Raw genomic sequence first — 27,656 nt, 5'->3', positions numbered from 1 at the left:
CAATCATATATAATTATTCCTTTGGGATTCTTCAAGATTTAATATATTTTGTATATATATACCTAATATGTCTCATGTCATGTGTGACTGACTGACATAGTGCAACAAAATCACTTCAAAACAAAATAATTTATTATATGAATTAAGATTTCTTTTCTTTTTTTTTTTTTTTTTTGGGGGGGGGGGGGGGGGGGGGGGAGGGGGTTGAAAAGCAATTAATGCAGTTACATGTAAAATAATCCTCCTTAAGGCTTACCATTTTTATGGTCAAAATATATTTTCTTTAAAGTGGTCATCACTTTTTATTTCTTTTCTTTTTTTTGTGTTTAAAAAATAAAATACTAAATAAGAAATAATATCATACTTAATAAAATTAGAGCTACGTTTGGAAAAAATAAATCGTATAAGATAATTTAGATGTGCGAGAAAAAAACTCAAAACAAGAAAATTTTGTAACAGAAGAGAAGAGAAGATTAAATAAAATTGGGTGAAAAACCCCTTCTTCTATAATTTGTGCACTAGAATTCACTTCCTCGTTGTCCCAAGAATTTTGATCGTTGTTGTTAGTTATTTTTCGTATTAGATTTTTAAAAAAAAAAGATAAGTTAATTTTTTTTTATTTTTATTACTTCTTGTTCTTTAAGATTATTTTATTTTTTAAACAAAAATCCTAATAAGTAATTAAAAAGGGGTGTGTCTAAAAACAATTAATTTTATTTGATGAACCTCAAAGGCTTGAAATTAGGAATATTCAAAAAAATTAACAAATCACGAAAATTGATTGAATTGAACCGCGCCGCATCGTATCCCTAGATTTTTTAAGGGGGGCGGTCCGGCATGATTTGAGAAATCTTCAAACCATAAATCGCACGGTTTGAGGATTTCTCGGTTTAGTTCAAAACCAAATCGTTCGATTATAATGTAATAATAAAAAAAATATAAAATAATTTATTTTGTTTCATGATGTTTATATACATGAACCAAAACAGATGGTATAAACAATCTGTTTATGCATACATAAACTATATAAATAAAAGATTAGTTATATGTAATCTTTTATTTATTTTAGTTTAAGGGCTAAATGTTTGATGAAACAATTTATAAAACTGTGAAAATCACACTACGAAAATAGGTGGATTAATATTTTGGATATTTTGGACAAACTGTGAAAATCACACCAAATTAGACCGCGCGATCTGATTTAACAGAAAAATTACACAAGTAGTTTGACATACTAAAAATGTCAAAAATCGGTCAAATCGGACCATATACATCCCTAATTTTTTTTTTTGGTTTATGAGAATTTATAGCGTTTTATTTTTAAGTGTGTAATAATGAGTAAAAATCAATCATAATTTTACAGACCATGCACACATAAATTTATGTATTAATGATATATTATTATTAATGAGAAGATATTACCTTTAAATAATAATCGTGGAATGAATACTTCATATAATTATTTAAATGAAAATCAATTAAACATTTTAACTCAATATGAAATCAAAAATAAATAAATATAAGATCAATAATAACATTAAAATTTTAATCAATTATTTTTTTATCTGATAATAAATATAAAAAGCCTTTTTTTTTTTTTTTTTGTGATCCAAACATGGGATGGGAGGGAAGCAAATTGAAACATTAATCACAAAATATTTCACATTAAAACCAATGTTGATGATATTACGGATATTATTATTACACTACTAATTAAATCTAAACCCAACCATTAATGACACCAATTTGTTAGATTTTTTATTTTTATTTTTACTATTATTATTATTCGCTCAATCTGTAATTGTTTTAATTTATTATTAATATTTTGTGTGTGTGTATGTGTTGATGATGATGATATATTATTAATTATTAAATTATTTTAGAATTATAATAATATAATATAATGGGTGTTGAAAATGCTGGTTGACCTTTGTCCTTTGTTAACGTTATAATTACATTTTTGTTTTTTCAATTTTGAAACGATTTTTTTTTTTTTTTTTTTTTGTGTTTTTGGTTTTCCTAAAATGCAATTTCTTAATATGCCGAGCGACGCGAGCTGTCCGTGGTATTCCAAAACCCTGAAGCAGCTCGGTCTGGTCTCTCCAGTTTCCATACAACGCATTCACAACCGCCGACGACAATCGCCGCCCCAACCACCACCTGACTCTACCGCCACCCCCGGTAAGTTTCATGCCAATGCTCTCTTCCTCCGTATTGAGGAGAGAGAGAGAGAGAGAGAGAGTGTGTGAGAGCATTGACTAGTTGGTGTCTGTGAGACCCTTTTTCAGATTTGGGTCCATGCGCTGTAATTTATGCTTCTAATCTTCGTGTATTTACAGATCCCAACAACGCTAAATATATATATTTATATACGTAGAGAGAGAAAGTACAGTTTAGAGAGGGAGAGAGAGAGAGAGAAATGGAGAAAGATCCACGGATCTGAACCACTGTCTGTAACTCTGTTTTTCTTACAGTTGCTTGCGGAAAAGGGTTAAAAAGGGCTGTCCAGATTTTCACTGTCCTCGTTGAAAATTTGTAGAGAGAGAAAGTTTGGGGCGGGGGAGATGAAGGGAAGAGAGTCAACCGACCCTTTTTCTGTGCTTGTTTGGTTCTATGTATATGTAAGGCTTCGAATAGTCCACATATTGCGTATTATCTTCACCTTTTTTTGCTTTGTTTCTTTTCTCTTCTCCCTGTTCAGCAGACCTTTTTGAGCCTTTCTTTTTCTGCTTTTGTTGCTGGTGGTCTTCGCCTCCTCTCTTCTTTCAGCTCATGAAAACTAGAAAAACCAAATCCCCTTTTTTGTATAGTCAAGCATGCAGATGCAGCCGATAAACGCATAATAACACAGCCCGCCCCCCAAAACTAGGGTTTCCCTCGAGCATTTTCAGGCTTGTTTGTGGGTTTGATTGTAAGTAAAGAAATTAGATTCCTAGGTATATATATAGAGAGAGAGAGAGAGCGGATTCTAGAGAGAGATAAAGAACCAAGTGCCAAGCATCAACAAATTAAGAGCTTCAATTTTTTTCTTGCCTCTCTCTCTCTCTCTCTCCAAAAAATCACAGCCGAGAGGAAGCTGGAGACATTTGGGTTTGCCCTCTTGTCTCCTCTACCTCTCTATTTTTCTCGATTTCCAGTTTTTTTTTTCTTTTGTACATGGGGTTTCTGAGTTCTTCCGGTCATTGTATTTCTTGCTTGTTTTGAAAGAGATCCATTTTTCTTTCTGGGTTGGTTGTTGAAGCGGATGCTTATCTGTGAATGCATTTATTTCACGCACCCGTTCAGAAGCGCCCGTAGATTTGTGGAGAGAGAAGCCTCATAGACGGTGGGAAAAAGGGGGCCTTTTTCATGAGTTTTGGGGGATTTCTCGATACTAATAGCGGTGGTGGCGGCGGCGGTGCTAGAATCGTCGCCGATATCCCTTACAATAACAACAGCAACATGCCCAGTGGTGCAATCTCTCAGCCGCGCCTCGTCTCTCCTTCTCTCGCGAAGTCCATGTTCAACTCTCCTGGCCTCTCCCTTGCCCTTGTAAGTACCATATTCGTTGTTTTGGGTCTCGTGTTTCTTCTAACTTGGTATTAGAGACTCCCCGGTTTGTTCTAACATTTGTTGGGTTTTTTATTTGAAGCAAACGAGTATGGAGGGTCAAGGCGAGGCAACGAGAATTCCTGAGCACTATGAAGCGAATAATGTTGGCAGAAGAAGCAGAGAAGAAGATCACGAGAGCAGATCTGGGAGCGATAACATGGAGGGAGCGTCCGGCGACGATCAAGAAGGCGCCGACAAGCCGCCGAGGAAGAAGAGATACCACCGGCACACTCCACAACAAATTCAGGAGCTGGAGGCGTAAGAGAAAGTCGCATTTGATTTTCCCGAAAAATAAACAGTGAGTTGGATTTGATTCATTATCTATTCTCATCGTTTTGTTGTTTTGATTTTAGTCTCTTCAAGGAGTGTCCTCATCCCGATGAGAAGCAAAGGTTGGAGCTCAGTAAAAGGCTTTGCTTGGAGACAAGGCAAGTTAAGTTTTGGTTTCAAAATCGGAGGACCCAAATGAAGGTAATGGAAGGATTTTATGTGATTGTTATTATTTTTTTTTGTTTGTGTTTTGTTCTTTAGTACCGTTGATTAATAATGGGCTAATCGAGAAAGTTTTGATTTCTTGCCCCAGACCCAACTGGAGCGGCATGAGAACTCTATTCTCAGGCAAGAAAATGATAAGCTTCGAGCTGAAAACATGTCGATTAGAGAAGCGATGAGGAACCCGATTTGCACCAACTGTGGTGGTCCAGCAATAATTGGTGACATATCTCTGGAGGAGCAGCATCTTAGGATTGAGAATGCGCGGCTAAAGGATGAGTTAGATCGAGTTTGTGCTCTTGCCGGCAAGTTCTTGGGCCGCCCCATTTCGTCCTTGGCCACTTCAATTACCCCGGCAATGCCAAACTCGAGCTTGGAACTTGGCGTTGGGAGCAATGGCTTTGGTGGGCTAAGTACTGTTGCAACAACTTTGCCTTTGGGACCTGATTTTGGTGTTGGGATTTCGAATGCTTTAGCAGTGGTGCCTCCAGCCAGGCCTTCAACCGGTGTCCCTGGTATCGAGAGGTCTCTGGAGAGATCTATGTATTTGGAGATAGCTTTGGCTGCCATGGATGAATTGGTTAAGATGGCTCAGACTGATGAGCCCCTTTGGTTCAGGAGCTTCGAAGGAGGGAGGGAGATAATGAACCATGAGGAGTACTTGAGGACCTTCACTCCTTGCATTGGCTTGAAACCAAATGGCTTTGTCACCGAGGCTTCAAGAGAGACTGGTATGGTTATAATAAACAGTTTGGCTCTTGTGGAGACATTGATGGACTCGGTGAGCCTGGCATCTTCTCTCTCGAACAAATTAAGCTGATTCTATGTTATGTCTTTACCTTGTGATGGTCCATCTAATTAAGGCTAATTTAAGATTCTGTGCCTTTTTCGTTGGTTGATTGATCCTGGTTTTGCTTGATGAATTTTGCTAGAATCGATGGGTCGAAATGTTCCCTTGTATGATTGCCAGAGCTACTACCACTGATGTAATTTCCAGTGGCATGGGAGGAACCAGAAATGGTGTACTTCAGCTGGTAACTTCACTGAACCCGAAAACAAGGAGGGGGGGGGGGGGGGGTGAACTTTTTGGGCTTTTAGCTCTAGTACCCGTTTGCTTGAGATATTTTTTTGGGCATGGCGTTTCTTTGAAGGATTCTAATTTCTTTTACCATTTTTTGTCACTAGATGCACGCCGAGCTGCAAGTTCTTTCGCCATTGGTTCCAGTCCGCGAGGTCAATTTCCTTCGCTTCTGCAAACAGCATGCGGAGGGAGTGTGGGCTGTGGTTGATGTGTCGATCGATAGCATCCGCGAAACTTCAGGTGCACCGACATATGTGGACTGCCGGAGGCTTCCTTCTGGATGCGTGGTACAGGATATGCCTAATGGGTACTCCAAGGTAAAGAAAGAGCTTATAAATTATTCATCTTTAACTCATAATAGCACAACCTTAAAACCCATTTTCCTGTACATTTATTGAGTTTTTCTATTGAGGGTTGAGCCTGACTAAATCTTTAGAACTTGACTTGACAACCTTTGATTGCATTTCCGAGCAAGAATTTGATTTATTTTTTTTTTTGTCAAGTAGTGATTACTCACTGGATATCCACAATGATAAGCTTGGTTAAAATAGATTATGATAAGATTTTCCCTGGCAAATCAGAAGCTTGGCAGGCATTATTTTATTAATCTAGATGCTTCTTCTGCTGACAAATTATATTCTAATCCCAAATTTCAACAACTGGTTTTGCTTGAGATTGGTTCAAACATTTTTATATAAGAACCGTACACCACCATGTTGAGGCTGACCCTAATTATTATAATACCCGTAGAAGTCTCTATCACTCCTATTTCCGCACCTTGGGACACATTAATTTCATATCATTTAGATGGATGGAAAGAGAAAAAAAGAAGGAAAAAAAGAAGAAAAGAAGCGGCATTGTAATCCTCTAACATCGGGTTGAATAAACTATGGATTTGATGTTTCTATTCCGATCTTTGATGCCACCTCGATCAGTTCCCATATATTTAATCCGTTTAGTTGTTTCATTACCAATTTCCGGCACCATGAGGCCTGCCTGCCTGCCTGCCTTTGGTTTTTTCTGCTCAAAAAATGAGGACTTGGTAGTCAAAGCCGGAGACCGGCTATTTTGTTGTCATTTGAGAGCATCCAAGCCACTCCAGTCTGCAGTTCACATCTCTATGCCCCAAATCTTGCTCAAATGAGGTTTTAAACGATTTTTTTATGGGTTTGATTGTGTTGGCTCCCAATTTGCAGCCAATCTCGAGTCTTTGCCCGGATTTGTCCGCTACTGCCAGCTTAAGTAAAATGACGGGAACATGATTTTTCATGTTGACTTTTACACAATTTGCGGTGTTGGATAAAAAGTTTGATGGATATATGTGTTGACTCCTCCAAAATGCTTTCTTGCATAGAGATCACGTTGCATTACCATCCAAAAGATGTGGCCTTGTTTTTTTTGGTTTTTGTATTTATGCTTTTCTTTGGGTGGTAAAATGACGCTGTTATTTGGTTTCCTGTGGTGTGTACCTACCCCCTACTCATTGTGCTTTGTTGCATTTGAGGACCATGATTTTGCATATTTGCCTTCTTTCTTTCTTCTGTTACTTTTTTTATCTTTGCATTTTTAATCAGAAAAAAAAAAATAATACCAATTCGGAGAGAAAAATGATGTTGGCAGGTTACATGGGTAGAGCACGCAGAGTACGACGAGAGCATTATTCACCATCTCTATCACCCCTTGGTCGGTGCCGGAATGGGGTTCGGCGCCCAGAGGTGGGTGGCCACCCTTCAACGCCAGTGCGAATGCCTAGCCATCTTGATGTCGTCGACCGTACCAACGAGGGATCATACTGGTAAAAAAAAAAAAATTGAAATGTCAAAACTAGAACTAATATAAAATTCTTGTTTTCTGCTGTTCGTTGTGCTGAGCGTGAGCCTTTATTTTTTTTATTTTTTTTATAATGATTGTTTTTTTGGTTTCAGCCATAACGGCGAGCGGGCGGCGGAGCATGCTGAAGCTGGCGCAGCGGATGACGAACAACTTCTGCGCCGGCGTCTGCGCCTCGACGGTGCACAAATGGAACAAGCTGTCGGCCAGCAACGTGGACGAGGACGTCCGGGTCATGACCCGGAAGAGCGTGGACGATCCCGGCGAGCCCCCGGGCATCGTGCTCAGCGCCGCGACCTCGGTCTGGCTGCCGGTTTCACCACAGAGGCTGTTCGACTTCCTGCGGGATGAACGACTTAGAAGCGAATGGGACATCTTGTCCAACGGTGGCCCCATGCAGGAAATGGCTCACATCGCCAAAGGCCAGGACCATGGCAACTGCGTTTCCCTCCTCCGCGCCAGCGTAATAACTAAAGCCCCTTTTCCTTGACTCATGATCTGTTCTGTTGGAATTGGCAACTCTTTTTTTTTTTTTTTTTTAAGTTTGAGAGATGAAATGTTTTCGAAAAATAAAATGATTTTGAGATTTTGGAAGCATCCATGTGGACATTTTGGGGTTAAGAATTTTCAGATTTTTAGGACACACACACTGTCTCAAGTTTTGAACTTTTTCTTTAGCGTTTCTGAAAGTCAAAATGTCCAGGACACTGACTGCCTTTTCCGACTCTGCCCCCCCCCCCCCCCCTGACGTCACCCAATGGCATGCCCCCGTAAATACGTCCCTGTTCTGAGGGCTTTTTCTTTTTGTTTTTGTTTTCTGTGCGCAGGCCATGAACGCCAACCAGAGCAGCATGCTCATCCTCCAGGAAACCTGCATCGATGCCGCCGGCTCGCTCGTCGTCTACGCGCCGGTTGACATCCCGGCGATGCACGTCGTCATGAACGGAGGCGATTCCGCCTACGTGGCCCTGCTGCCGTCCGGTTTCGCCATCGTGCCGGATGGCCCGGGCTCCCGCGGGGCGGCGGCCGACAACGTGGCCAACGGCGGCGCCGCGCATCGCATCGGCGGCGGGTCGCTGCTGACGGTGGCGTTCCAGATCCTGGTGAACAGCCTGCCGACGGCGAAGCTAACAGTGGAGTCGGTGGAGACGGTGAACAATCTCATATCCTGCACCGTCCAGAAGATCAAAGCTGCTCTTCAGTGCGAAAGCTGATCGCCGGGTCAAGTCAGACTGGCGTGCCGGATGAACCACCGTATGCCGTATGCCGTATGGACATGTTTGATGAATTTCATTTATTATTGTTATTATTATTATTATGTTTTTTTTTTTTTTTTTTTGTGGGTTTTTAGAGTGGTGGGGGGGGGGGGGGGGAGTGGGAGGAAATTTGCTGTGTAATAGTGATATGTTGGGTTGCGAGTCAAGAACGAACCGCAAGTGTGGTCAAAATCCTTGCAGGCGCGGTAATAGCAAAACGCTGACCGAGTGTGACTCAGAAGAAGGGGGGTACGCGTAATGCAAGGGTGGTGGTTCGGGTATTGACTCAGTTCGACCCGGCGAGTTGGATCAAGTTCTGGTACTCTTAGCTACTTAGTAGTTTGCTGCTGCTGCTGCTGCTGCATGGTGATGAGAGAGGGAGGGAGTCAAACCTGGCCGACTCTTTTTTATCTTTTATTTTGTTGATTTGACTCAAATATTTTGAAATGCCTTTTTGTTAATTTTGACTAATTAATTTGGCCTCTGTTCTCTCTTCTTTATTTATAATAATAATCAAACTGGTAGTGGTCAGTGGTGTAATGGCTTTGGCAAACTGTTACTTTCCATGGTTTGGTGGTTTAATTCAGGCAATAACTTATTTATAATTTTCTTATTGGTGGATTTATTTGAGTTTATACAATAATAATCTAATCTTATATATAGAAAGATGGAGATGATTATAAGTTGAAATTTTGATTTATATGTTTATCAATTTAACTCCTTTATACTAATGGAGGTATCAAATTGAAATGGACGGGACTTAAGCTTAAGCTTCAAAACTCTATGGTCAAACGACTGTTGTTTGCAATAGAGGTTTAATTTTATTAATTAATAAATAAACATATAATTATTATTATTATAATTATTATAATTATTATTAAATAAATAAATAAACCGCTGGCTCGCTCGCCTCTTACGTTGCCAGCAACTAGATTTGCTGCCACCCAAGCCGCCAATTGCAACGACGGCAAATGGCAATGAAGGCTTTGATGGCGTCGGCAGTGGCGACAAGTAGTGCATGTATCTCTAATATCAATTATTTTGATTTAACTGTGTATAATTTATCAATATTTAATAATAAAATAATTATATATAACTTATCAATATATATTGTATTAATATATAACAGCCACCATATTTAACATATATATAATATTAATATATTTTTAATAATTATACATAATTTATTAATAATAAATAATTATATATAATTTATTAACATATATATTATATTAACATAAATAAAATTTTGTCTAAATGCATGTACGTAATGCACAAAATTTTAAAATTTAAGGAATGTAATATGTGGGGGGTACAATAGCCCTTCTCTTTCTGGTTTAAGGGACATAAGTAGGTAAATGGGATAAGTTCAGGGGCTTATATGTGTTTTTAGCGATGGAGAAGTGTACATACATACATACATGCATGTGTGATAATAGGGAGGAGGGGATATATGTACAAAATTATATGTAAAAATATATGTAAGCGAGCATTAAATGAGGGTGGCAGAGGCTGTTGGGAATGCATTGAATGCAATAGGTATGTAGCAATAGCAAGCTGTCTGTTTTTTTGTTTTAACGTGCTATATGTATCTAGCTGCTCTAGCTAATCCTATTTTATATATATCCGTATGATGTGCTTACCGCCACTCCACTACGCTTCCATCCCTTATATCAACCTCCTCGTGCCTGGCCGCCCTCTGCCCCGACCCGGCAGCGCCGCTGCCACCACCACCACCAAACATCCTAAGAACTAACAAGTGCCCAAAAGGTTTTGGGGGTTGGGGGGGCCATTCGCCCATTCGGACTCATCCTACCTGTTCATGTGATTTTACTGGGCTCTTGTCAAATATTGTGTTTCGTCCCTACCTATTTTATATTTTTGTTTAGGGTTTTGGACAAGAAGAATAATTAAGACATTTAAATCCACAATGATTGACGTAAATCTTTCACGTTTAGCGAATCCCTCGGCTAGAAATGCTCCCACCGTTTTCCAAAGTGTGGGTTACCCATTTGGGAGTTACAAGTCATGGAAGGGGCCTTGTCCAAGTGTTAATCAAATTAATAAGGAGATGGTGGTGGTGGTGGTCCTCCCTGGGGAAGAGTACCTAGCTAGCAAACTCATGGGATGGTGACACCACAGTGTGAAACCATGGAAAACTACCCATTTGAAATTGAAAAGTCCCCAGATTGATGTTGGATGGAAGTTGGAAGAAAACTTCAATCCCTCTAGATTGACCCAGAAGCACTATGTACCCTTCTGGTTAAAGGTCTAAATTGGAGCCTAATGTGTGGTCTTTTGAGTGGCCACCCATCTCGTCTATATCTATATAATAGTTTGTTCCATTCTTATTCTTCTTCTTCTTCTTATTCTTCGGCTCCTCCATCATCTGTATCTATAGTTACTCTCTATCATCTCTTCCAGACAAGGGAGTCAAGGACTTCACTTTCTGTGTGTCCCCCTTTTCCATCCGTGACCATCTTGTTTCTTCCTTTAACATCGAACCAAGTCTTTGCCGCTGTGGGAAGGGTAGTGACATTATAAACCGAATTTTTTATGTATACTTTCAGATAGATTATATCATGAGATTCCCTAATCACAAGGGATGATCGTCTTTGCCCGTCTCCTAGTACTCGTCATCTTTACCTGTCTCTTAGTACTCATGTTATTGATTGTGATAAGAAAGATAAATCGTAAGTTGGGTATTTGATTCTTGCACATGGTGAGGATCGAATTCACAATTCATTAGATTGACACTGACATATTATTTATCCGATCACTTAACTTATATTCTAAGGGCCCTTAATCACAATAACTTATAATTATAAATAGAGGAGAGTTAATTAAGCAAATAATATAATAATTCTGATAAATAGAGATATAAATGAGTTTTAATTAATTTTATTAATTATAAGTAAAATAAATATAAATAAAGGGAATAGACATATATATAATAATTATATATTTAAAAATTTATTAAAATAAATATGCAAATGAATTTGTTTGAGGACCATGTACATCCATAATTATAAATTATAAATCATCAAATAGTTATTATACCATTTTATTGAAAACATAGGATAGGTTTTGGTTAAAATGAAGGAAAATTTTCAACTTTTAAAAATTGTTAACGTTATCGAAAATAGGATTATAATTGATCATGTAATTTGAAAAAAAAAAATTACATGTGCTACCCTTTAACATAATTATAAGAATTATTTTTATTGCTTATGAAATATAGTGAATATCCTAAAATTTAAGATAAATACAAGAATTACCTCTCACATTTAAAAAATACAACGAATGTTTCTCAGATTTAATGCTAAGTTATGATTTCATTCGCTATTAGTTAATCCAATTAAATAATTAAAATATTTTTATATTTAAAGATTATTCTCTCATATTTTTTATTATTTTCTCTCTTTAATTTTTCTCCATTTCTCTTAGTCAACACCAACATGGGTTCACGACCCCAACAACGATAGTCCACAATAACGGTGGTCATAACAAAAGTGTTCCTTCTCTATCAACTTAATTACGACACAAATAACATAATTTAATCCAAATAAAATTCAGGTCCAATTAAATTGGGACTCAAATCAATAAAAGAGTAAAATATTATGAGAATTTAGGTTACATTAACAAAGAAATTGAGTAAAATATAAAGAAAACTTTGAATTTACAATGTGACAAAAGATTAAAAAAATGTGGTTTTTTTTTTTTTTTTTTTTTTGGGGGGGGGGGGGGGGTTATTAGCAAACAGGTAAGTAATTGTTAGATCGGCCCAGATCCATAAACTCGACCCGATTCCATCAATCGAGGAATTTACCCCAAGCCTGGAGCCCCTGAGATGGAGAGGGGACTGGGCCGGCAGACAAGGGTTGCAGGGTTGCCCAGCCCCACCCACATGCAAATGCGGGTGGGCTCCACTAGCCAACCCTAAACTTCAATATCCATACATCAACCGTATTTCAATCCCTAGCCCGTGGGCCATTCATTCGGTATGGTGCATATACACACACACCCGCACATATACATATATATATATGTGAATGCATGCTGATGACTACGTCAATGGTTTGGGGGCCCATGCCGCTGTGCCATGCCGATGCCGATGCGGCCAATTACTTTACAAATTATCTTTAAAATCAAACACAAAAAGAAAAAATTGGTCCTCGGTGGGGTTTAGCCCCGTCCCCATTTTAGACCCCAAAATCGAATAATTTCTCCTTATATATATATAATTAAAATAAATATCCGCTATGATATAAAATATTTTATTATAACAAATATTTATTTATGTAAATTAACATTAAATTACAAAACTTATGAAAAAATATATATATAGCTCCAGAAAATGAATCAAATCGAACTGTATGAATCTATTTGGGTCCAATTTTTAATCCAAAATACTTTAAAATATTCATCTCGGTCTAATTTAATTAATTTTGATGAAACGAACACCCTACTTTTATTTATTGATTGATGATACTAATTAAAATTATGCTTAACAAGACATTAAAGATGGTAAGAATAAACCTAAACTTAAATTGCTATAAATGGTATTTTCGTTGACTCAGGGCAGCATCAACGAACAAATTAAATTATATAAGAATGTGACATGACAATTGGAGGGTGATAAAAATAATTATTCATTATATTTCTCCCAAAAAAAATGAAAAGCATTTCGGAGGGCAAACTGCTACAAACAAAAGGGTGATTTCAATAATAATAAGGGTAATAAAGAGAGAGTGTAATTAATGGGATGGCATTGGTCAAGTTTTACTTTTAATTGGATTGCATTATTCTATGAAACATTAAATGCATTTATTGAAGTGGAGGGTAATTGAACTTTCAACTTTGATGGGCCTTGGGAACCTTAACTTGGCTTGCACACGTGTGTGTGTGTGTGTGGTGTGGTGTGTCTACTACCTACACACATATATGTCTGAATTTATCAAAATAATAATATATGTATTTTGTTATTGGGGGGGGCGTCCTAGAGTTAAGGAGAGTTGGGCGGGTGACAAGGCAGGCAGGCCAGCCATTGTGGCATTAATTAATTAATTAATTAATTTAAAGAAGAAGAAGAAGAAGAAGAAGAATGTAGACACTCTTCGTTTCGGTGCAATTAATGGCGGGGTGTAGGGGTCCATTGCCATTGCCAACTCCACGCCAAGCGCGAATGAACAAATATGAACACCACCACCCCCAAACCAAACTATGAGAATATTAACGTGTTGTGTCAGTAACTTCACCTTAATCGTCTAACGTCGTAATTTGAACCAGAGAAAAAAAATAAATCAATTTAATGGAAAAAACAGTCATTGGAGTACGATCAGCCCCGCAACCAAACAGGACCCATGTGGGAGAGAGAGAGAGAGAGAGAGAGGGAATGAATGGACTATTTTAACCATTTGCGAGACCCCTCCCTCCCTCCCTCCCTCTCTCTCTTTCATTTTGATGGCGATGGGATCAGTTTTGTCACTGCGCTAAGATCGGCCACGTGCTTGGCCTCTGCCAATTGGCATCCATCCGTCCTTCCTTCCCTTCTTCCTTCCTTCATCTTCAACCCTCTCTCCGCCCGTACATACGTCATTTTCCTCAAAGTTTCATTTTGTTTGACTTTATACTTCCTTATTTTTACGTATTTAATAAATTAATATTAGCTGCACCTTTTTTTGTGAAATTGAATATAGTGACTGATGAACCATTTTCTTTCTTCTTTTTTTTTAGTTTAGAAGATGCGATCTAAAATAATTTCATATACTTATTTATTTAACAAAAATAATAATATTTTTAAAATAAATTCACTTGTGAGAGATCAGTGAAAGCTAGAAATTAGGTGTAATTGAGAGTTAAATTTAGAAAGAAAATATTGAGTTTTGGAGTTATAAACTTTACTATATAATTATATTTTTCTTTATCATCCTAACGACAGTGATTTTTTTCTCTTTTAGAGTTTTGCACGTAAAAATCTCTTGTATTTGAGTATGATTGAATCTTTTGTTTTTTTTTTTTTTTTTCAAACAAGTAGTATCAAAGCCAGATTATCAGTCGTCTAATACGTAAAAGATACATCAAACATGTTGAAGTTTGATTGTAAAAAGTTTGATGGGAAGATCAATTTTAGCTTGTGACAAATACAAGTCAAAGATATCTTTATTCAATACGGATTACACAAGGTGTTGAAGGGCAAACCAACTCTTGAAAGCTTTAAAAAATCTAGAACAATGATCTGCTAGAAATACAAACAATCCAATCATATGAAAATAAATTGTCGCGCTGATGGAGTAAGTCTGACAAAGGGCTCCAAAGATTGTGACGCTAGAAGTTCGTGTCTCAATATTATAGGAAATGAAGATTTCTTCTAAAAAGATGGCATATACATTCTCATGGCATACTCCTAGACCACCAAAGTTGCCATGAAAAAGGATATGATACTTATAGCGAGTCCACAAGTTTGCACACGCGCATTGGCTTGACGATGATGCATGGTGTGTGATGGAAAGGATGTCGATGGCTGAAGAGCTCTCAAGGAAGTCAAGCATAAGAGTTGCACCATAGTTTTTCAACAAGGTATTTTTTAACATTGTGCCATGAAAATCTTAGGACGATATGTGCCTAAGTGGTTGTACATTTTATAATGGAGTAAGATGATCTTGGTGATTATCGATAATAGATAGTCATGGTCGTAGTCGGAGAATGAGCAAATGTTTTTAGGAATTCTCGCTGAGGTGGTGGTTTGTTGGGATTTTCAACAAGAAATCCTAATTAATCTTGAAGATTATTTTTTAGTCCTAATATTGGTTTCATGTTTTAGTGCATAATCCTATTTACTAGTTAGTTGTTAATTGTTGTTAGATAATGAAACCTTAACCTTGATAAATAAGGAAAATATGATACTTGGCTTGTTATTCAAAGTGTGTAAATCACTTGTGAGAGCTAGAAATTCGGTGTAAATGATACTTAGGTTTAGAGACAGAATACTGAGTTTTGTAATTGTAAACTATTGTACAGAGAAAATCAAGAGCAAGAAAAATGAGGATTTTTTAAAGAAAAATAAAAGACTCACGGCAGTGTGCCGCATGGACTTGCCGGAAAATCCTTGTGGCAAAGGCTTGATTGCGACAGTTTGGGTTTGCGGCCACACACCTCATACATGGCTCATTCAACAAAATGACACGTGTCAATACCATGCATCCTTGAGAATTGCGCCCTATAAATACCCAGCTACAAGACACCGAAATGGACTTTTGAATCTGGTAAAATTTTGACACATTGACTACATTTTACAGCTTTCGTGAACAGTTATCTGAATCGAGTACTGACTTAGGCATAGAAAGGTCGTCGCGAGCGAGGATTCTCGCGAGCCTTCTCTATTTTTGAAGTATCAACAAGGTCATATCTTTGTAGCAAGATTCTTAAGGCGAATGTGCTTGAGGCAAGATCCTTGTGGCGAAATTATTGCGGCGAGATCCTTAAGGCGAAGGTGCTTAAGGAAAGATCTTTGTGACGAGATAGATCCTTGCGGTGAGATCCTTAAGGCGAAGGTGCTTGAGGCAAGATCCTTACGGGGAGATAGATTCTTGCAGGGAGATCCTTAAGGCAAAGGTGCTGGAGGCAGGATCCTTATGGCGAGATAGATCCTTGCGACGAAATCCTTGTGACGAGATAGATTCTCGTGGCGAAATCCTTGCAGTAACATCCTTAAGGCAAAGGTGCTTGAGGCAAGATTCTTGTGGCGAAATCCTTGCGACAAGATTCTTATGGCGAAATCCTTGTGGCAAGATCCTTGGGACAGATATTCTTGCAGCGAACATCCTTGTGGCAAACTCCCTTGTGACAACTTTTCTTACGACAACCTTATTTCACCCGAAACCAAGCTTGAGCATGTCTCACATTATAAAATTTATTTTTTGTATTTTTAGAAACAACATAAACTTTACTACATAATAATATTTTTTTCTGTCGCCCTGACGACCGTAGTTTTTTTCTTTTTAAGGTTTTCTACACAAAAATCTTTTATGTTTAAGTATGATTAGATCTTTTATTTTTTCCATCTTATTTTTTCCCAACACTTACAATCGAGGATTTATTTGTTGAATAAAAAAAATTAAATTAAAAAATTCCTTTTCTCCATTTTCTCTCGTTCTCCATTGTTGTTGGAATCAAACAAGGGTTCTTGCCATCACAAATCCATCAGATAAGAATTGTCCTTTTTTTAAATTAAACAAAAATTACCCTTAATTTGTTCTTAATTTTAGTTTTATTAATGTCATTAGTAATAAATGGTGTCTATAATTTGAGTATGAAATATAAGAATTAACTCAATAAAAAATAAATTATAAAAGGTGTTATAGTCAAATGACCAAAATACTCAGTATATATAATTAATTTATCTTTTTTTTTGCTAAATATAATTTTCAGTTTTTATTTTCGAAATGTTAAAAAAACAATATGGTTATCAAAAGTAATATCTAGTTTTATATTTTGATAATAAATAAATAAAAATTGACAAAAAGACTTTATGAGTACTCTTTATTGGGCTTCTTATGGATTAAGTTTCCTTCAAAATGGGCTTATATTTGGGTCATTATACACTCGCCAAGCCCACAATTTTATTAAGTTTTGAAATGGGTTACCTAACCTATATCCTACCCTTTTATCAATAATGAACATGAATTCATTGAACAATAATGCTTAAAAGCGTTAAGATTGTCATAATCATAAGTAGATTGTTTATGTATTACAATAATAATAAGGTGTTTTATAGGGGGATGGGTGTTTAATTTAATAGGATAGAGACATAAAATGTTGTTCATAACTTTGTATTAATAATAATAATAAATAAGCCTATTGACAGTAACAACATTTAAAATCAATCGGGCATGACAAATAAATTTGGTCCGTCTTGTAGATAATGATATTTTAATCATATATATTTGACAGCAATCTGCCTAGTCTAAGTAGGCAGGAAAAATAAATAGCTGGGGCCATCCCTTTGAAAGAAGTTAATTATAGGCCAGTTGGATCTAAGTCTGGTACATAATGGACGTCCTATTCTTAGGCTAACTAAAATAGTACGTATGAATATATATTATAAATAATTTGTACATTTATTTAATATTATATCCATAAATATAATAGCACAAATTTGTGATGAAAATAAAATAAAACTCAAGATTAAATACTTAAATTATAATTAAGAATTAAATCAATCTATCAGTATATTAACAAAATAATAGATGGTATTCAAATAATAGACAAAGTAATTTCATTTGCTTGGCCACTAGTCGATTTTTGTCATTTATTTTGTTCCAAGGATCGAATCGGGTTTTTGGCCGATTCTCAATCCAGTCCACTTCTAAGAACATTTCCTAATGTTTTCGCTAATTGCATAAACTACTCTTCTTGTTTTAGAATGAAATAATCATTTGACACTCTCTTTCTCTCTTTAAGAAAATACATTTAAATGCTACCACTAGTAGACCAACATGGAATTTTTGGCCATGATTGAGATAAGAGAGAATAAGTGATCGAATCACATTGAACTAATGGGTCTGTTCGATCATAGTCAATAGAGAGAGAGAGAGATTTATTTCAACTATGACGTCTTTTTTTCTTTTCTGTAGTAACAATTAATGGTTGCTTTGTCTTTTTCATGCCGATGGTTTCAATCAACAATGGATTTTTTTTTTCCCTTTCTCTCTTACTTTCCCAATCCTTTCCTCTTTCTTTCTTTCAAATGAAAGGTTCGACCAACTAAGCGCAAAGGCTAAATTGAAAAAGAGAGAAGAGAAGGAAGTAGGGAGAAGAAGGTTTAATAATAATCGAATTTGAACTATAGAGAGGGCATGTTAGGATATTTTGAAATTTTAATTGGAATTAAGTAATGAAAGGCAAAAAGCATAACTAGGTTTGCATAGTAAGGTGATTATTGTAGTTTATCATACATCTAGAGTAGTTTTTGCTCTTAAACTAATTATCAAATGGTGTTGAGTGTATTTTACATTTTCTTAAATTCTTATTTTTTTAATGAAAACAAACAAGAGTCATTTTCAATTTCAGTTTCTTAAATTTAAAAAAGAAAATAAAAATAAATAATACTAAATGAAAGTGCAGTAAAACTTCCCTAAGATAAACATTTTTAGCTTGGATCATCGATCATTTTAGAAAGAAAATATATATATATATATATTGAGAATCAAGTGTTGAATACCTGTGTTATTTTTAAATATAGGAAAAAATAATTTTACATGATATCCTTGAGGGTTAGGATAATTGTAAAAATATATTTAATGTTTGAGAAAATACAACTAATACTCATGAGGCCTAAGATTATGTTCCAATTTTCCCCCTATCATTAGTTAACCCATTTAAATATTAAAAAATTAAAATACAATTACTCATTTTTTATTTTTATTTATCTCAAATTATATTCATTTGTTTCTTTGTCTCTTCACTAGTGATGACAATTGTGGTAACGACAATAACAAAATTCCTTTCTATCTCTTTAAGGCTTGGATTGCGTTAACAAACTTTCTAGATTCCAAATATGGATGATAGTTCTAGATTTAGAACGATGTCAACAACAACGACGGTTCAACCAAGTCAACAACGGTAAGTCTCTTTCTATTTCTTCCCTGTAATGAATTTGGGTTCATTGTAGATAAACATAGACCATCTCGGGTCATCCACGATGAACCCAAATGATGTGGGTTTATTTACCTTATAAATTTGGAATGATTTGAACGATAGAATAGCAACAATGGTTTGGCAAAAATGGTAGCAACACGTCTCTTTCTTTTTTCATTTCTCATATACAATGAAGTTTTATCACAAATGAAGCTAGGTGGTTGGGTTCATTTGCGATGAACCTAAATTTGGCTTACGTTCTGTTGTAGATATTTCAAATAGTCCATAAAGTCTTTGTCCCACATTGGTAGGATAAAAGACTTTCATCATCTTTATATATACATGGACTCCACTTAAACTTATGAGAGCTGTTGAAGAGTTGGGCATCGTGCGCATAAGAATGAGCCAGTCCAAGATAAAATCATTGATTTGCCCTCTTTACGCGCAAGTTAGACTGCACATTACAATATTTTGTCTAGTTTTCTTTTTCTTTCCTTACTTGAAAACCCTTTGAATTGGTCTTCAATAGTTAAAAGAGACCAAGATCTTTACTAACCAAGTCACTTCTTATCCTCTTATCTTTGTGTAGTTGAATAGGTTTTCTTCTTCTTATCTGTTGGTTGAGTCTCCCTTACTCCCAACGTTCACTTCTTTGCTTAAAAAAGGAAACCGTTGTTGGACTTGTAAACTGCGAACAAGCCTGCTCTTTCTTTCTGTTCATACTCTTTTTCTATTCGTTTCTTTACTGCTTCTATAGTTATGTTATTGGGTTTTCACGTTGTGTCTTGTTCTCTTTTTCTTCCCAAGTGTGTGAGTGCACATGTGTTTGAAAGAGCTCGTTGTATCTTGGGGGGTATCCATCAGAGCTTTTGCACCATTCATTAAGGGGTGAAAAATATCCTTAAGGTTAGTGATGTTCACTATCACGCCTCAAGTTTCATACGTTCACTATCTACACTATCTACCTCTATCTATTTTCTTCCAACAATCTTAAGAATATCCAATAGATGCCTCTTTCCACATCATTGTCGTCAATCATGCAATTGCCGATCCTACCCATGCTAATAGCACTATTACAGTTGATCATGTCGTTGCCTCTGCTGGTGCTATTGTTGCCCACCATGTTGTTGCGACCCACTGTGCTGCTGCTACTAACCATGTATTTAACCATGCTGGTGGATCATCGCCGTCCACTACCCCTTCTATGCTTTCTTCCATCCCACCTATGCAATACGCAAAGTCGCTTCCCGACTGAAAGGAATCACTAGTACATCAGTATAGGAAAAAATAATTTTTTTACTATGTATCAGATACACACAATGGAATATAACATACACGCCATACATAGTTTATGAATTTAAGTAACACGCATATTCAACAATTGAATACATAAATAAATGCATATATGCTACCTGATAAAGGGATGAAATACAAAATCGATTTTTGTATTAGGACAGAATTCACCTCAAGATATGGTGGTCCTAGTCGGTCTACACCTAATATGTAGTAAGGTATTGTTCCGATCACTTACGCAGAGGATCTGCCTATCACCGGTGCCCATGTTTCAAAATTATACATGTAACAATTACACATATAATTTCTATAATTATTCAAAGGAAGTAGAAAGAAGAAGAAGAAAAAAAAGAGAAAGAACTGCATGAGAAAATCAAAGAAATAGAGAAAGAAATAGAAGCCCATTAAATAAACCTCCCCCTTCCATTTTCTTCCTTCCCCTCCCCCAAATGAATTTCATTTAAAATCTACGCAACCCCCCCCCCCCTCAATTATTGTTTCAATAATTCAATGTTACTATGCAATTTTACTATGTACTATGCATTATACACTATGCAATTTTGGCCGTCGCCTCTTACTGTGCAGTTAATAATTGATTTTACTGTAAGTACTATGCATTATTACTATGCACTATTGGCAGGGGGCCAATGGTTAACATTTGACCAATCATTCCTAGAGATCTTTTGGGTACACGATGTCGATACCAAACGTAACACTATATGGTGTATGACTTTCTAAGCTCATTACCCGCTAGCAATCAGATAACACTAAAACCCTTTTCGGTATCGGTTGACCCCTTGACCCATCATTGAAACTTCTTCAAATCCTGACGATGTTTCAAGAGTTCTTGAATAGTGCCTAGTAGCCATTCAAGACAGTATAGGTGGCAGTGAAGTCTCACTTCAAATGAACCTATTATAATTGAAGATTATTGTGTATTATAATACTTCCATCACCTAACGTCCCGACTGAGAGAGGATCATGGAGTGACAAACTCATAAACTCAGTAACTATGTGTCAGACCTTATTAATGTGACTAAATGACACCTCAGAAAACATCTTTCATGACTTTCAATTTGCCCTGGTAAAGAATTATCCTGTCACATCAATAGTAAATCACATAGAACGTTCACCCTATCAAACACCGACGAGGGCGACATATCCTATTCCCAACACCTGTCTCCATATACAAGTAATATTGAACCACATAGATGAATGTTCCTACCTCCCAATTAGATGGTTTGGCTTATTAGCAAATCCCGCACACCAATACACAGAACAACCGTGCTGGTTCAAGTATAAGAATCAACACATTATCGTAACCTGATGACATGACCATTATCCGTTAGGCCATGTGGTTAGTCATCAGGGTCACATTTGGTTGATTGTTCCCCAACGACCACTTACATATCTACTAGCGACATCTCATGTCATATGGCATGTGACACACCGTCCTCCCATCAGTATCTCCATACCAAACGAGTTAGTAACCCCTATACTAGTCTATACTCGATTAATTAGAGTCCCCATCCAAAGATTTTAAAAACTAAGAATAGTTTAAGTAATTCTGTTATTAGAAAATCCTGTCACACAGTCTCAACACCTTGAGAATAAGATTCTCACACAAAAGATCTAGGGACTCATTTATATTGATTGGAGAAAATATGAATGAAGAAAACCTTGTCTTATATTAATTTATACAAAAATACAATTAATGCATTAAAACAAGTCTGCTGGATGTCATCCAAATCTAGTATCAAGGCACACAACACTAACACAGACGTGTCCAAGATCAAGTATTTGATGGAAACAACTTCAAAAGATGGCAATAATGAGTACATTCAATCCTTTATGTACATGGTGTGGCATATGCACTTAGTGAATCCAAGCTCAACGAAGCTAGTGTTGATGCCAAACTAGTGGATCATATGACGTATGCAAATAAGGTATGTAGGCACATGATAACTAGTACATTGTCTAATGAATTGTTTGATGTCTATTGTCCCTATAAGGAAGTAAAGAAAATTTGAGATTCCATGAATGCTATAAGTACATAGCCGAAGATGTGGGCAAACAAAAGTTCGTGATTGAAAAATTCTATCGATGGGAAATGGTGGATGACAAGGAAATCAAAGTTCAAATTAACGAGTACCACAAGCTCTTAGAGGACTTGAAAGTTGAAAACATCGTGTTGCAAGAAGAATTTGTAGCCGACCTACTCATTGAAAAATTGCCCAAATCTTGGAACGACTACAAGAACCAACTCAAATACAAGCACAAACAACTGTCACTCGAAAACTTAGTTATACACATCATCATAGAAGAAATAAACCGCAAAAAGCTACAATCTATAAGGGGAAAGGACATGGCGTCCAAGGCTAACTTGGCACAAGGTAAATCTCAAAATTCCATCAAAAGACATGAATACAAAAATAAAATTGATTATAAGCCTAAAGCAACTAACCCTAGGTTCAAGAAAAAGAAATGTTCTTACTTTGTTTATGGAAAACTAGGGCACCATGCACCACAGTGTAGAAAGATAGTGAAAAATGATAAACTTGCTTAGCTAAAAGCAAATTTGGTTGAAACAAATGATATTATTATCGCGGTCATTTCTCAAGCAAACATTGTGGCCAATTGAAATATTGGGTGGTAGACTCTCGGGCTACCAAGCACATATGTGAAAATAAAAGTGCGTTTTCCTCTTACATTCCAGTAGGAGAAGGAGAATAAATAATCTACCTTGATGATTCAAGAACTAAACCAGTTCTTGAAAAAGGGAAGATACTTCTCAAACTCATATCTGGCAAAACTTTGGTTCTGATTAATGTACTTCATGTTCCAAACATTAGAGCTAACTTGGTTTCTATATCTTTGTTAAGCAAAGTTGGGGTTAAAGTTGAAAGGAAACCCCAACTCTTGGTTTATTAATGCAAGGGTTTTATTATTTTTAAAACTTTTTCAAAAACATAAATAAGAACACAACGAAAATAAGTTCAAGACCACCTTGCAAGACTTGGTTTCCCATGACCATATGTAAAACAAAATTAAACCATGCCATAGTGAATTTAGCATATATACCTCACGGTGGTTTGTAATCCAGTGTAGTGGTTGGAATCTTCTCCAAGATAGTAACAGTTACACACCAACAACTTCCGAAAAAATAACCAGCTAACCCAAACCGTCCCTCGAAAGCACTAGGGGCCTAGTTAGTTCACGTTCCAAGTAGGAAATGAATTCTACAACTTAGCTTATGTGCTAGCCAAGCTAAGTGTAGGAGATGAAAGCTAAATAGATTCCAAAAACTAATAAACTCTCTATTAGATTGGACTTGTTACACTAGCAACAATGGAATCAAGAACATAAATGAGATGGCTAAGAGAATTCCAACTAGAATGAGAAGGATAAGAGCTTATGGCCAAATGATTTCTCACACTTTCATTTCTCTCCATGATCACCTATTTATAGGAGGAGATGGCCATATTATTTTCAATATAATATATCATATATATTATTTGAAGTGCTCATTCCATTTTTAATAAAATATATAATATATTATATAAAATGGAAGTACATTTTTCTTTTCAATAATATATCAAATATATTATTTGAAGTGCTCTTTCCATTTTAATAAAATATATTATATATTATATATAACGGAAGTGCATATTTCTTTTTAATAATATATCATATATATTATTTGAAGTGCTCTACCTATTTTAATAAAATATATTATATATTAAATATAATGGAAGTGCATATTTTCTTTTCAATAATATATCATATATATTATTTGAAGTGCTCTTTTTTTTTCATATAATATATCATATATATTATATATTGAAAGTGCCATTTTCTTTTCCATATAATATATCATATATATTGTAAGGGCTCACTCTCGAATAGTCCTGCTAGCATAGGATATTCGAAAGGTTGTCATCATAATGATGATATGGAACAAGACCATAATAAAACAAACCACTCACTTCATTACTAGCAGCAGAATATAATTAGAGTTCCAATACTTCATAAGTCTAGGCGTGAATGCCGTACATATAATTAAAAGTCTCTAGAGAGTTAACAAAATAAAAAATATATATCATCTCATTACAAGCCTCAACGAAATACCACTAAGGATCTGCAAGTTAGGACGCGTCTCTGTACACCACTATTTCTGATCCTTAATCCCACTGGACTCGCCCCCAATAACAATCTTTCCTTTACCTGGAATGGCAAAGAAGATCAAGTGAGCCACAAGGCTCAGCAAGTTCGAGAACAATGAAGAGTAAATAAGATCCAAGAATATAGTAACACCAAAAAGAGTAATCAAGGACTCAATAGTTATATAAGACCCATAATTTATGACTTGATCCATTTCAAGTTAAATGTCACATATCATCATATGTATAACTATGCAAGTGTGCAATCTTTATCAGTGACAATATCACAATTCCCATGGGCTCGTAAGCAATCATGCCAAGCATGCATAAATGCACCATGTTAAAAATATACACAAATAATAGCGAGCACTACATGTCGGGCTATGACCACCTCATCTCGTGCCAGGCGCTCTTAGGGTACATTTTTCTACCGCACAAAATATCATGTGAGCTAACTTATAATAAAATGATGCATCATAATGAGATCATGCTACTTATGCACATCATATTAGGTTCCCAATAGTACTGTCATGCTCACAATGTGTGTGTATATATATATATATATACATTAATTTTTGACAAAACTGCACATGCACTAAGATTGTGTGTAGTCCATTACAATAAATTAATTAATGCAAGAGATAACAGATGAAATAAATTAATTAAATGTAATGCAATAAACATTGAATGAAATATTATAAATTCAGTACGCATGTCCAATGCCTCGTTTTAATTAAATTTTCTCTTTTACTTTTAATATATAAATTATATAATATCTTATATATATATATACTTTTATAATATATTATAATATATATTATACATGCATGTGCCAAACAGGGTGGTGTTTTCCTTTTTTTCTCCGGTGGCCCTACCCCATTATAGGTATATATAATATTATAGATATCATATCATAATATCATATACTTATATATTTTCTCATTTTAATTTCTGTTTAATATTATAATGTGTTACATAGCTTCTATATATACACTACACATTTATATATATATATATGTTCCGCGCATAATTACGGCTTCCCTCTTCCTTCATTTTCTTATTATATATATATATATATATATTTCTCTTTAATATAATATATAATATGCATTAAATATTATAATAATATTTATCAACATTAAACATTTAACTGGTCATTAAGAACACTAGTGTCTCAATGGTATTAATAAATTAAATAATTAGACTTATGTGTATTATAAATTTATACATACCATTTGAACTGAATATCATGAAATAATTATAGTTCATCAAGGATCTAGTTATAAAAAAAAAAAAAAAACATGGATCATAGAAATAAAAACATCATTCCTTTGAGAATATAGGGTGGATCAAAACCATATTTAAGCTTTTGAATATAAATTTAGCAATGACATGAATAAATTTATTGGAAAAAAAATAGATATAAGAACTTACCTCAAAATAAAAGAGACAACAGAACTTGTAAGGGATTAGGAACTTGAACTAAATTAAAAAAAATGGTGCAAGAAGAACTTGCCTTGATAAATGATTAAATTTGGAGAAGAGGAAACCTGCCAAATATTGTAATTTACACCACTTGAATCTATTACTAGAGAAGAAGAAGAAAAGTAGTAGAAGAAGAAGAAGTCGTATGAGAAGAATAAAAAGAAGAAGAGAAAAAATAAAATGAGAAATCATTTGGGTGGAGTCAAAAGAGAAGAAAATGAAGGAACAAAGGGACAAAAAAAAAAGTAACACATGCACGATATTAGATATGCCCCTTTATGACATTTACTAACCCATTTTCTATTTCTTTATTTAATTATTCATCACACACAAGTCTCTAAATTTCTTAATGGGTACAAGCCCACTTGTGAGTCCACCATCTAATTAATTTAGGCCCATTAGGCCCAACTCACTACTTCAACTCATAAATTTTTTTAGCTATTTTATTATAAGTCTAATGAATTTATTCTCATTCCTAGAAATTTATATCATTATAGAATTTTATCGTTTCCAAAAATTTCAAGAAACGTAAATTATAGAATATTAAATGCTCTAGAACTACTAATAGGTCGTTACATATATAATAAAAATGCTATTTTCTTTTTCATATAATATATCATATATATTATATAGAATGTAAATTATCTTTTAATATCTATAAAATATATCATATATATTATAGAAATAACAAAAATTCTCTATTAGTATCTATATAATATATCATATATATTATATAGATAATGGAAATATTATAGTATATGTATAACTATTATACATAAAATATTATATAAGAATTAATTATCCAATGAGAGCCATTCTCATTATTAATATCCTAGTAAAAATCATTAACTCTTAATGAAGATTATAACTTTCATCACTTAATTAACCATTACACTTGGATATGCGTGTGATCTTCTAGGTTCACTACTAAGTAGCAATCGAGACACGTTAAACTCTTTAATGCTAACCAAACACTTTGGTCTACAATGAGAATCTCTCCATTTCCCCGATGTAACTTGAAAGACCCTGAGTGACAACTAGCATTATGTCACGACGATCCTATTAGTAATGAAGTCATACTTCTTGAGAACCTATTTTGTAAGGGTTCACTCTCGAATATTCCCGCTACCATAGGATATTCGAAAAGAGGTTATCACAGAGATGATATAGAACAAACCATAATAAAACAACAACTCAATCCATTACTAGTAGCGGAAACTAAATTAAGGTTCGATTACACTTCCAATATCTCATAAGTTTTGGGCTCGAAGGCCATACAAATAATTAAGAGACTCTAATGTTAACTAACAAAATAAAAATCATTTCATCAAGCCTCACCAAAATGCTAAACAGGATCTTCACGTTAGGACGAGTCTCCGTACACCACTACCCTTGGGCCTTAGTCCCACTAGACTCGCCCTCGAAAACGACCTTCTCTTTACCTGGAATGGCAAGGAGGATCAAGTGAGTCACAAGGCTCAGTAAGTTCGAAAAGCAATGAATAGCGAACAAGAATCAAAAATATGGTGACACCAAAAAGAGTAATCAAAAACTCCATAGTTTTATACAAGATTCGTAATTTGTGACTTTATAAATTTCAATTTAAATGCATCATGTCACCATACATTACTATGCAAATGTGCATATGAAATTAAGTATCGGAATCAAATCTCGTAGGCTCACATGCCATCAAACAACATATGCCAAAGTGCATCAAGAGAATGATAACTCACGTTCAATATGGAGCCAACCTGCCGGGTTATGGCCATCTCGTCCCGCGCTAGGTGCTCTAGGGTACCCTTTCCCTCCGCGCAAAATATTAGGTGCGCA

At 35.4% G+C, this 27,656-nt stretch overlaps 1 protein-coding gene across 1 annotated transcript; it reads left to right on the top strand.

Moving 5' to 3' along the window:
* The first annotated feature begins 2,164 nt into the window (after positions 1-2,164).
* On the top strand, positions 2,165-8,734 carry LOC127802429 (homeobox-leucine zipper protein ANTHOCYANINLESS 2-like). Its single transcript, XM_052338230.1, has 10 exons — positions 2,165-2,181; positions 3,242-3,531; positions 3,632-3,849; positions 3,945-4,062; positions 4,175-4,864; positions 5,016-5,117; positions 5,269-5,481; positions 6,785-6,959; positions 7,090-7,457; positions 7,822-8,734. The coding sequence occupies exons 2-10, from the start codon at positions 3,349-3,351 to the stop codon at positions 8,206-8,208; spliced, it is 2,454 nt and encodes an 817-aa protein (XP_052194190.1). The 5' UTR covers positions 2,165-2,181; positions 3,242-3,348; the 3' UTR covers positions 8,209-8,734.
* Positions 8,735-27,656: the final 18,922 nt, after the last annotated feature.

Source organism: Diospyros lotus, chromosome 5 (genome assembly GCF_014633365.1).
Source record: "Diospyros lotus cultivar Yz01 chromosome 5, ASM1463336v1, whole genome shotgun sequence".
In the NCBI taxonomy this organism is placed as follows: Eukaryota; Viridiplantae; Streptophyta; class Magnoliopsida; order Ericales; family Ebenaceae; genus Diospyros; species Diospyros lotus.
The sequence above is the reverse complement of the archived record's forward strand: the minus strand, read 5'-3'. Positions and strand labels throughout refer to the sequence as shown.

Excerpts from the sequence above, each read along its gene's own strand:
- LOC127802429 (XM_052338230.1), top strand. The coding sequence starts at position 3,349 with ATGAGTTTTGGGGGATTTCTCGATACTAATAGCGGTGGTGGCGGCGGC. Across the intron at positions 3,532-3,631 it reads CTGGCCTCTCCCTTGCCCTT|CAAACGAGTATGGAGGGTCA; the intron begins GTAAGTACCATA and ends TTTTATTTGAAG. Across the intron at positions 7,458-7,821 it reads TTTCCCTCCTCCGCGCCAGC|GCCATGAACGCCAACCAGAG; the intron begins GTAATAACTAAA and ends TTCTGTGCGCAG.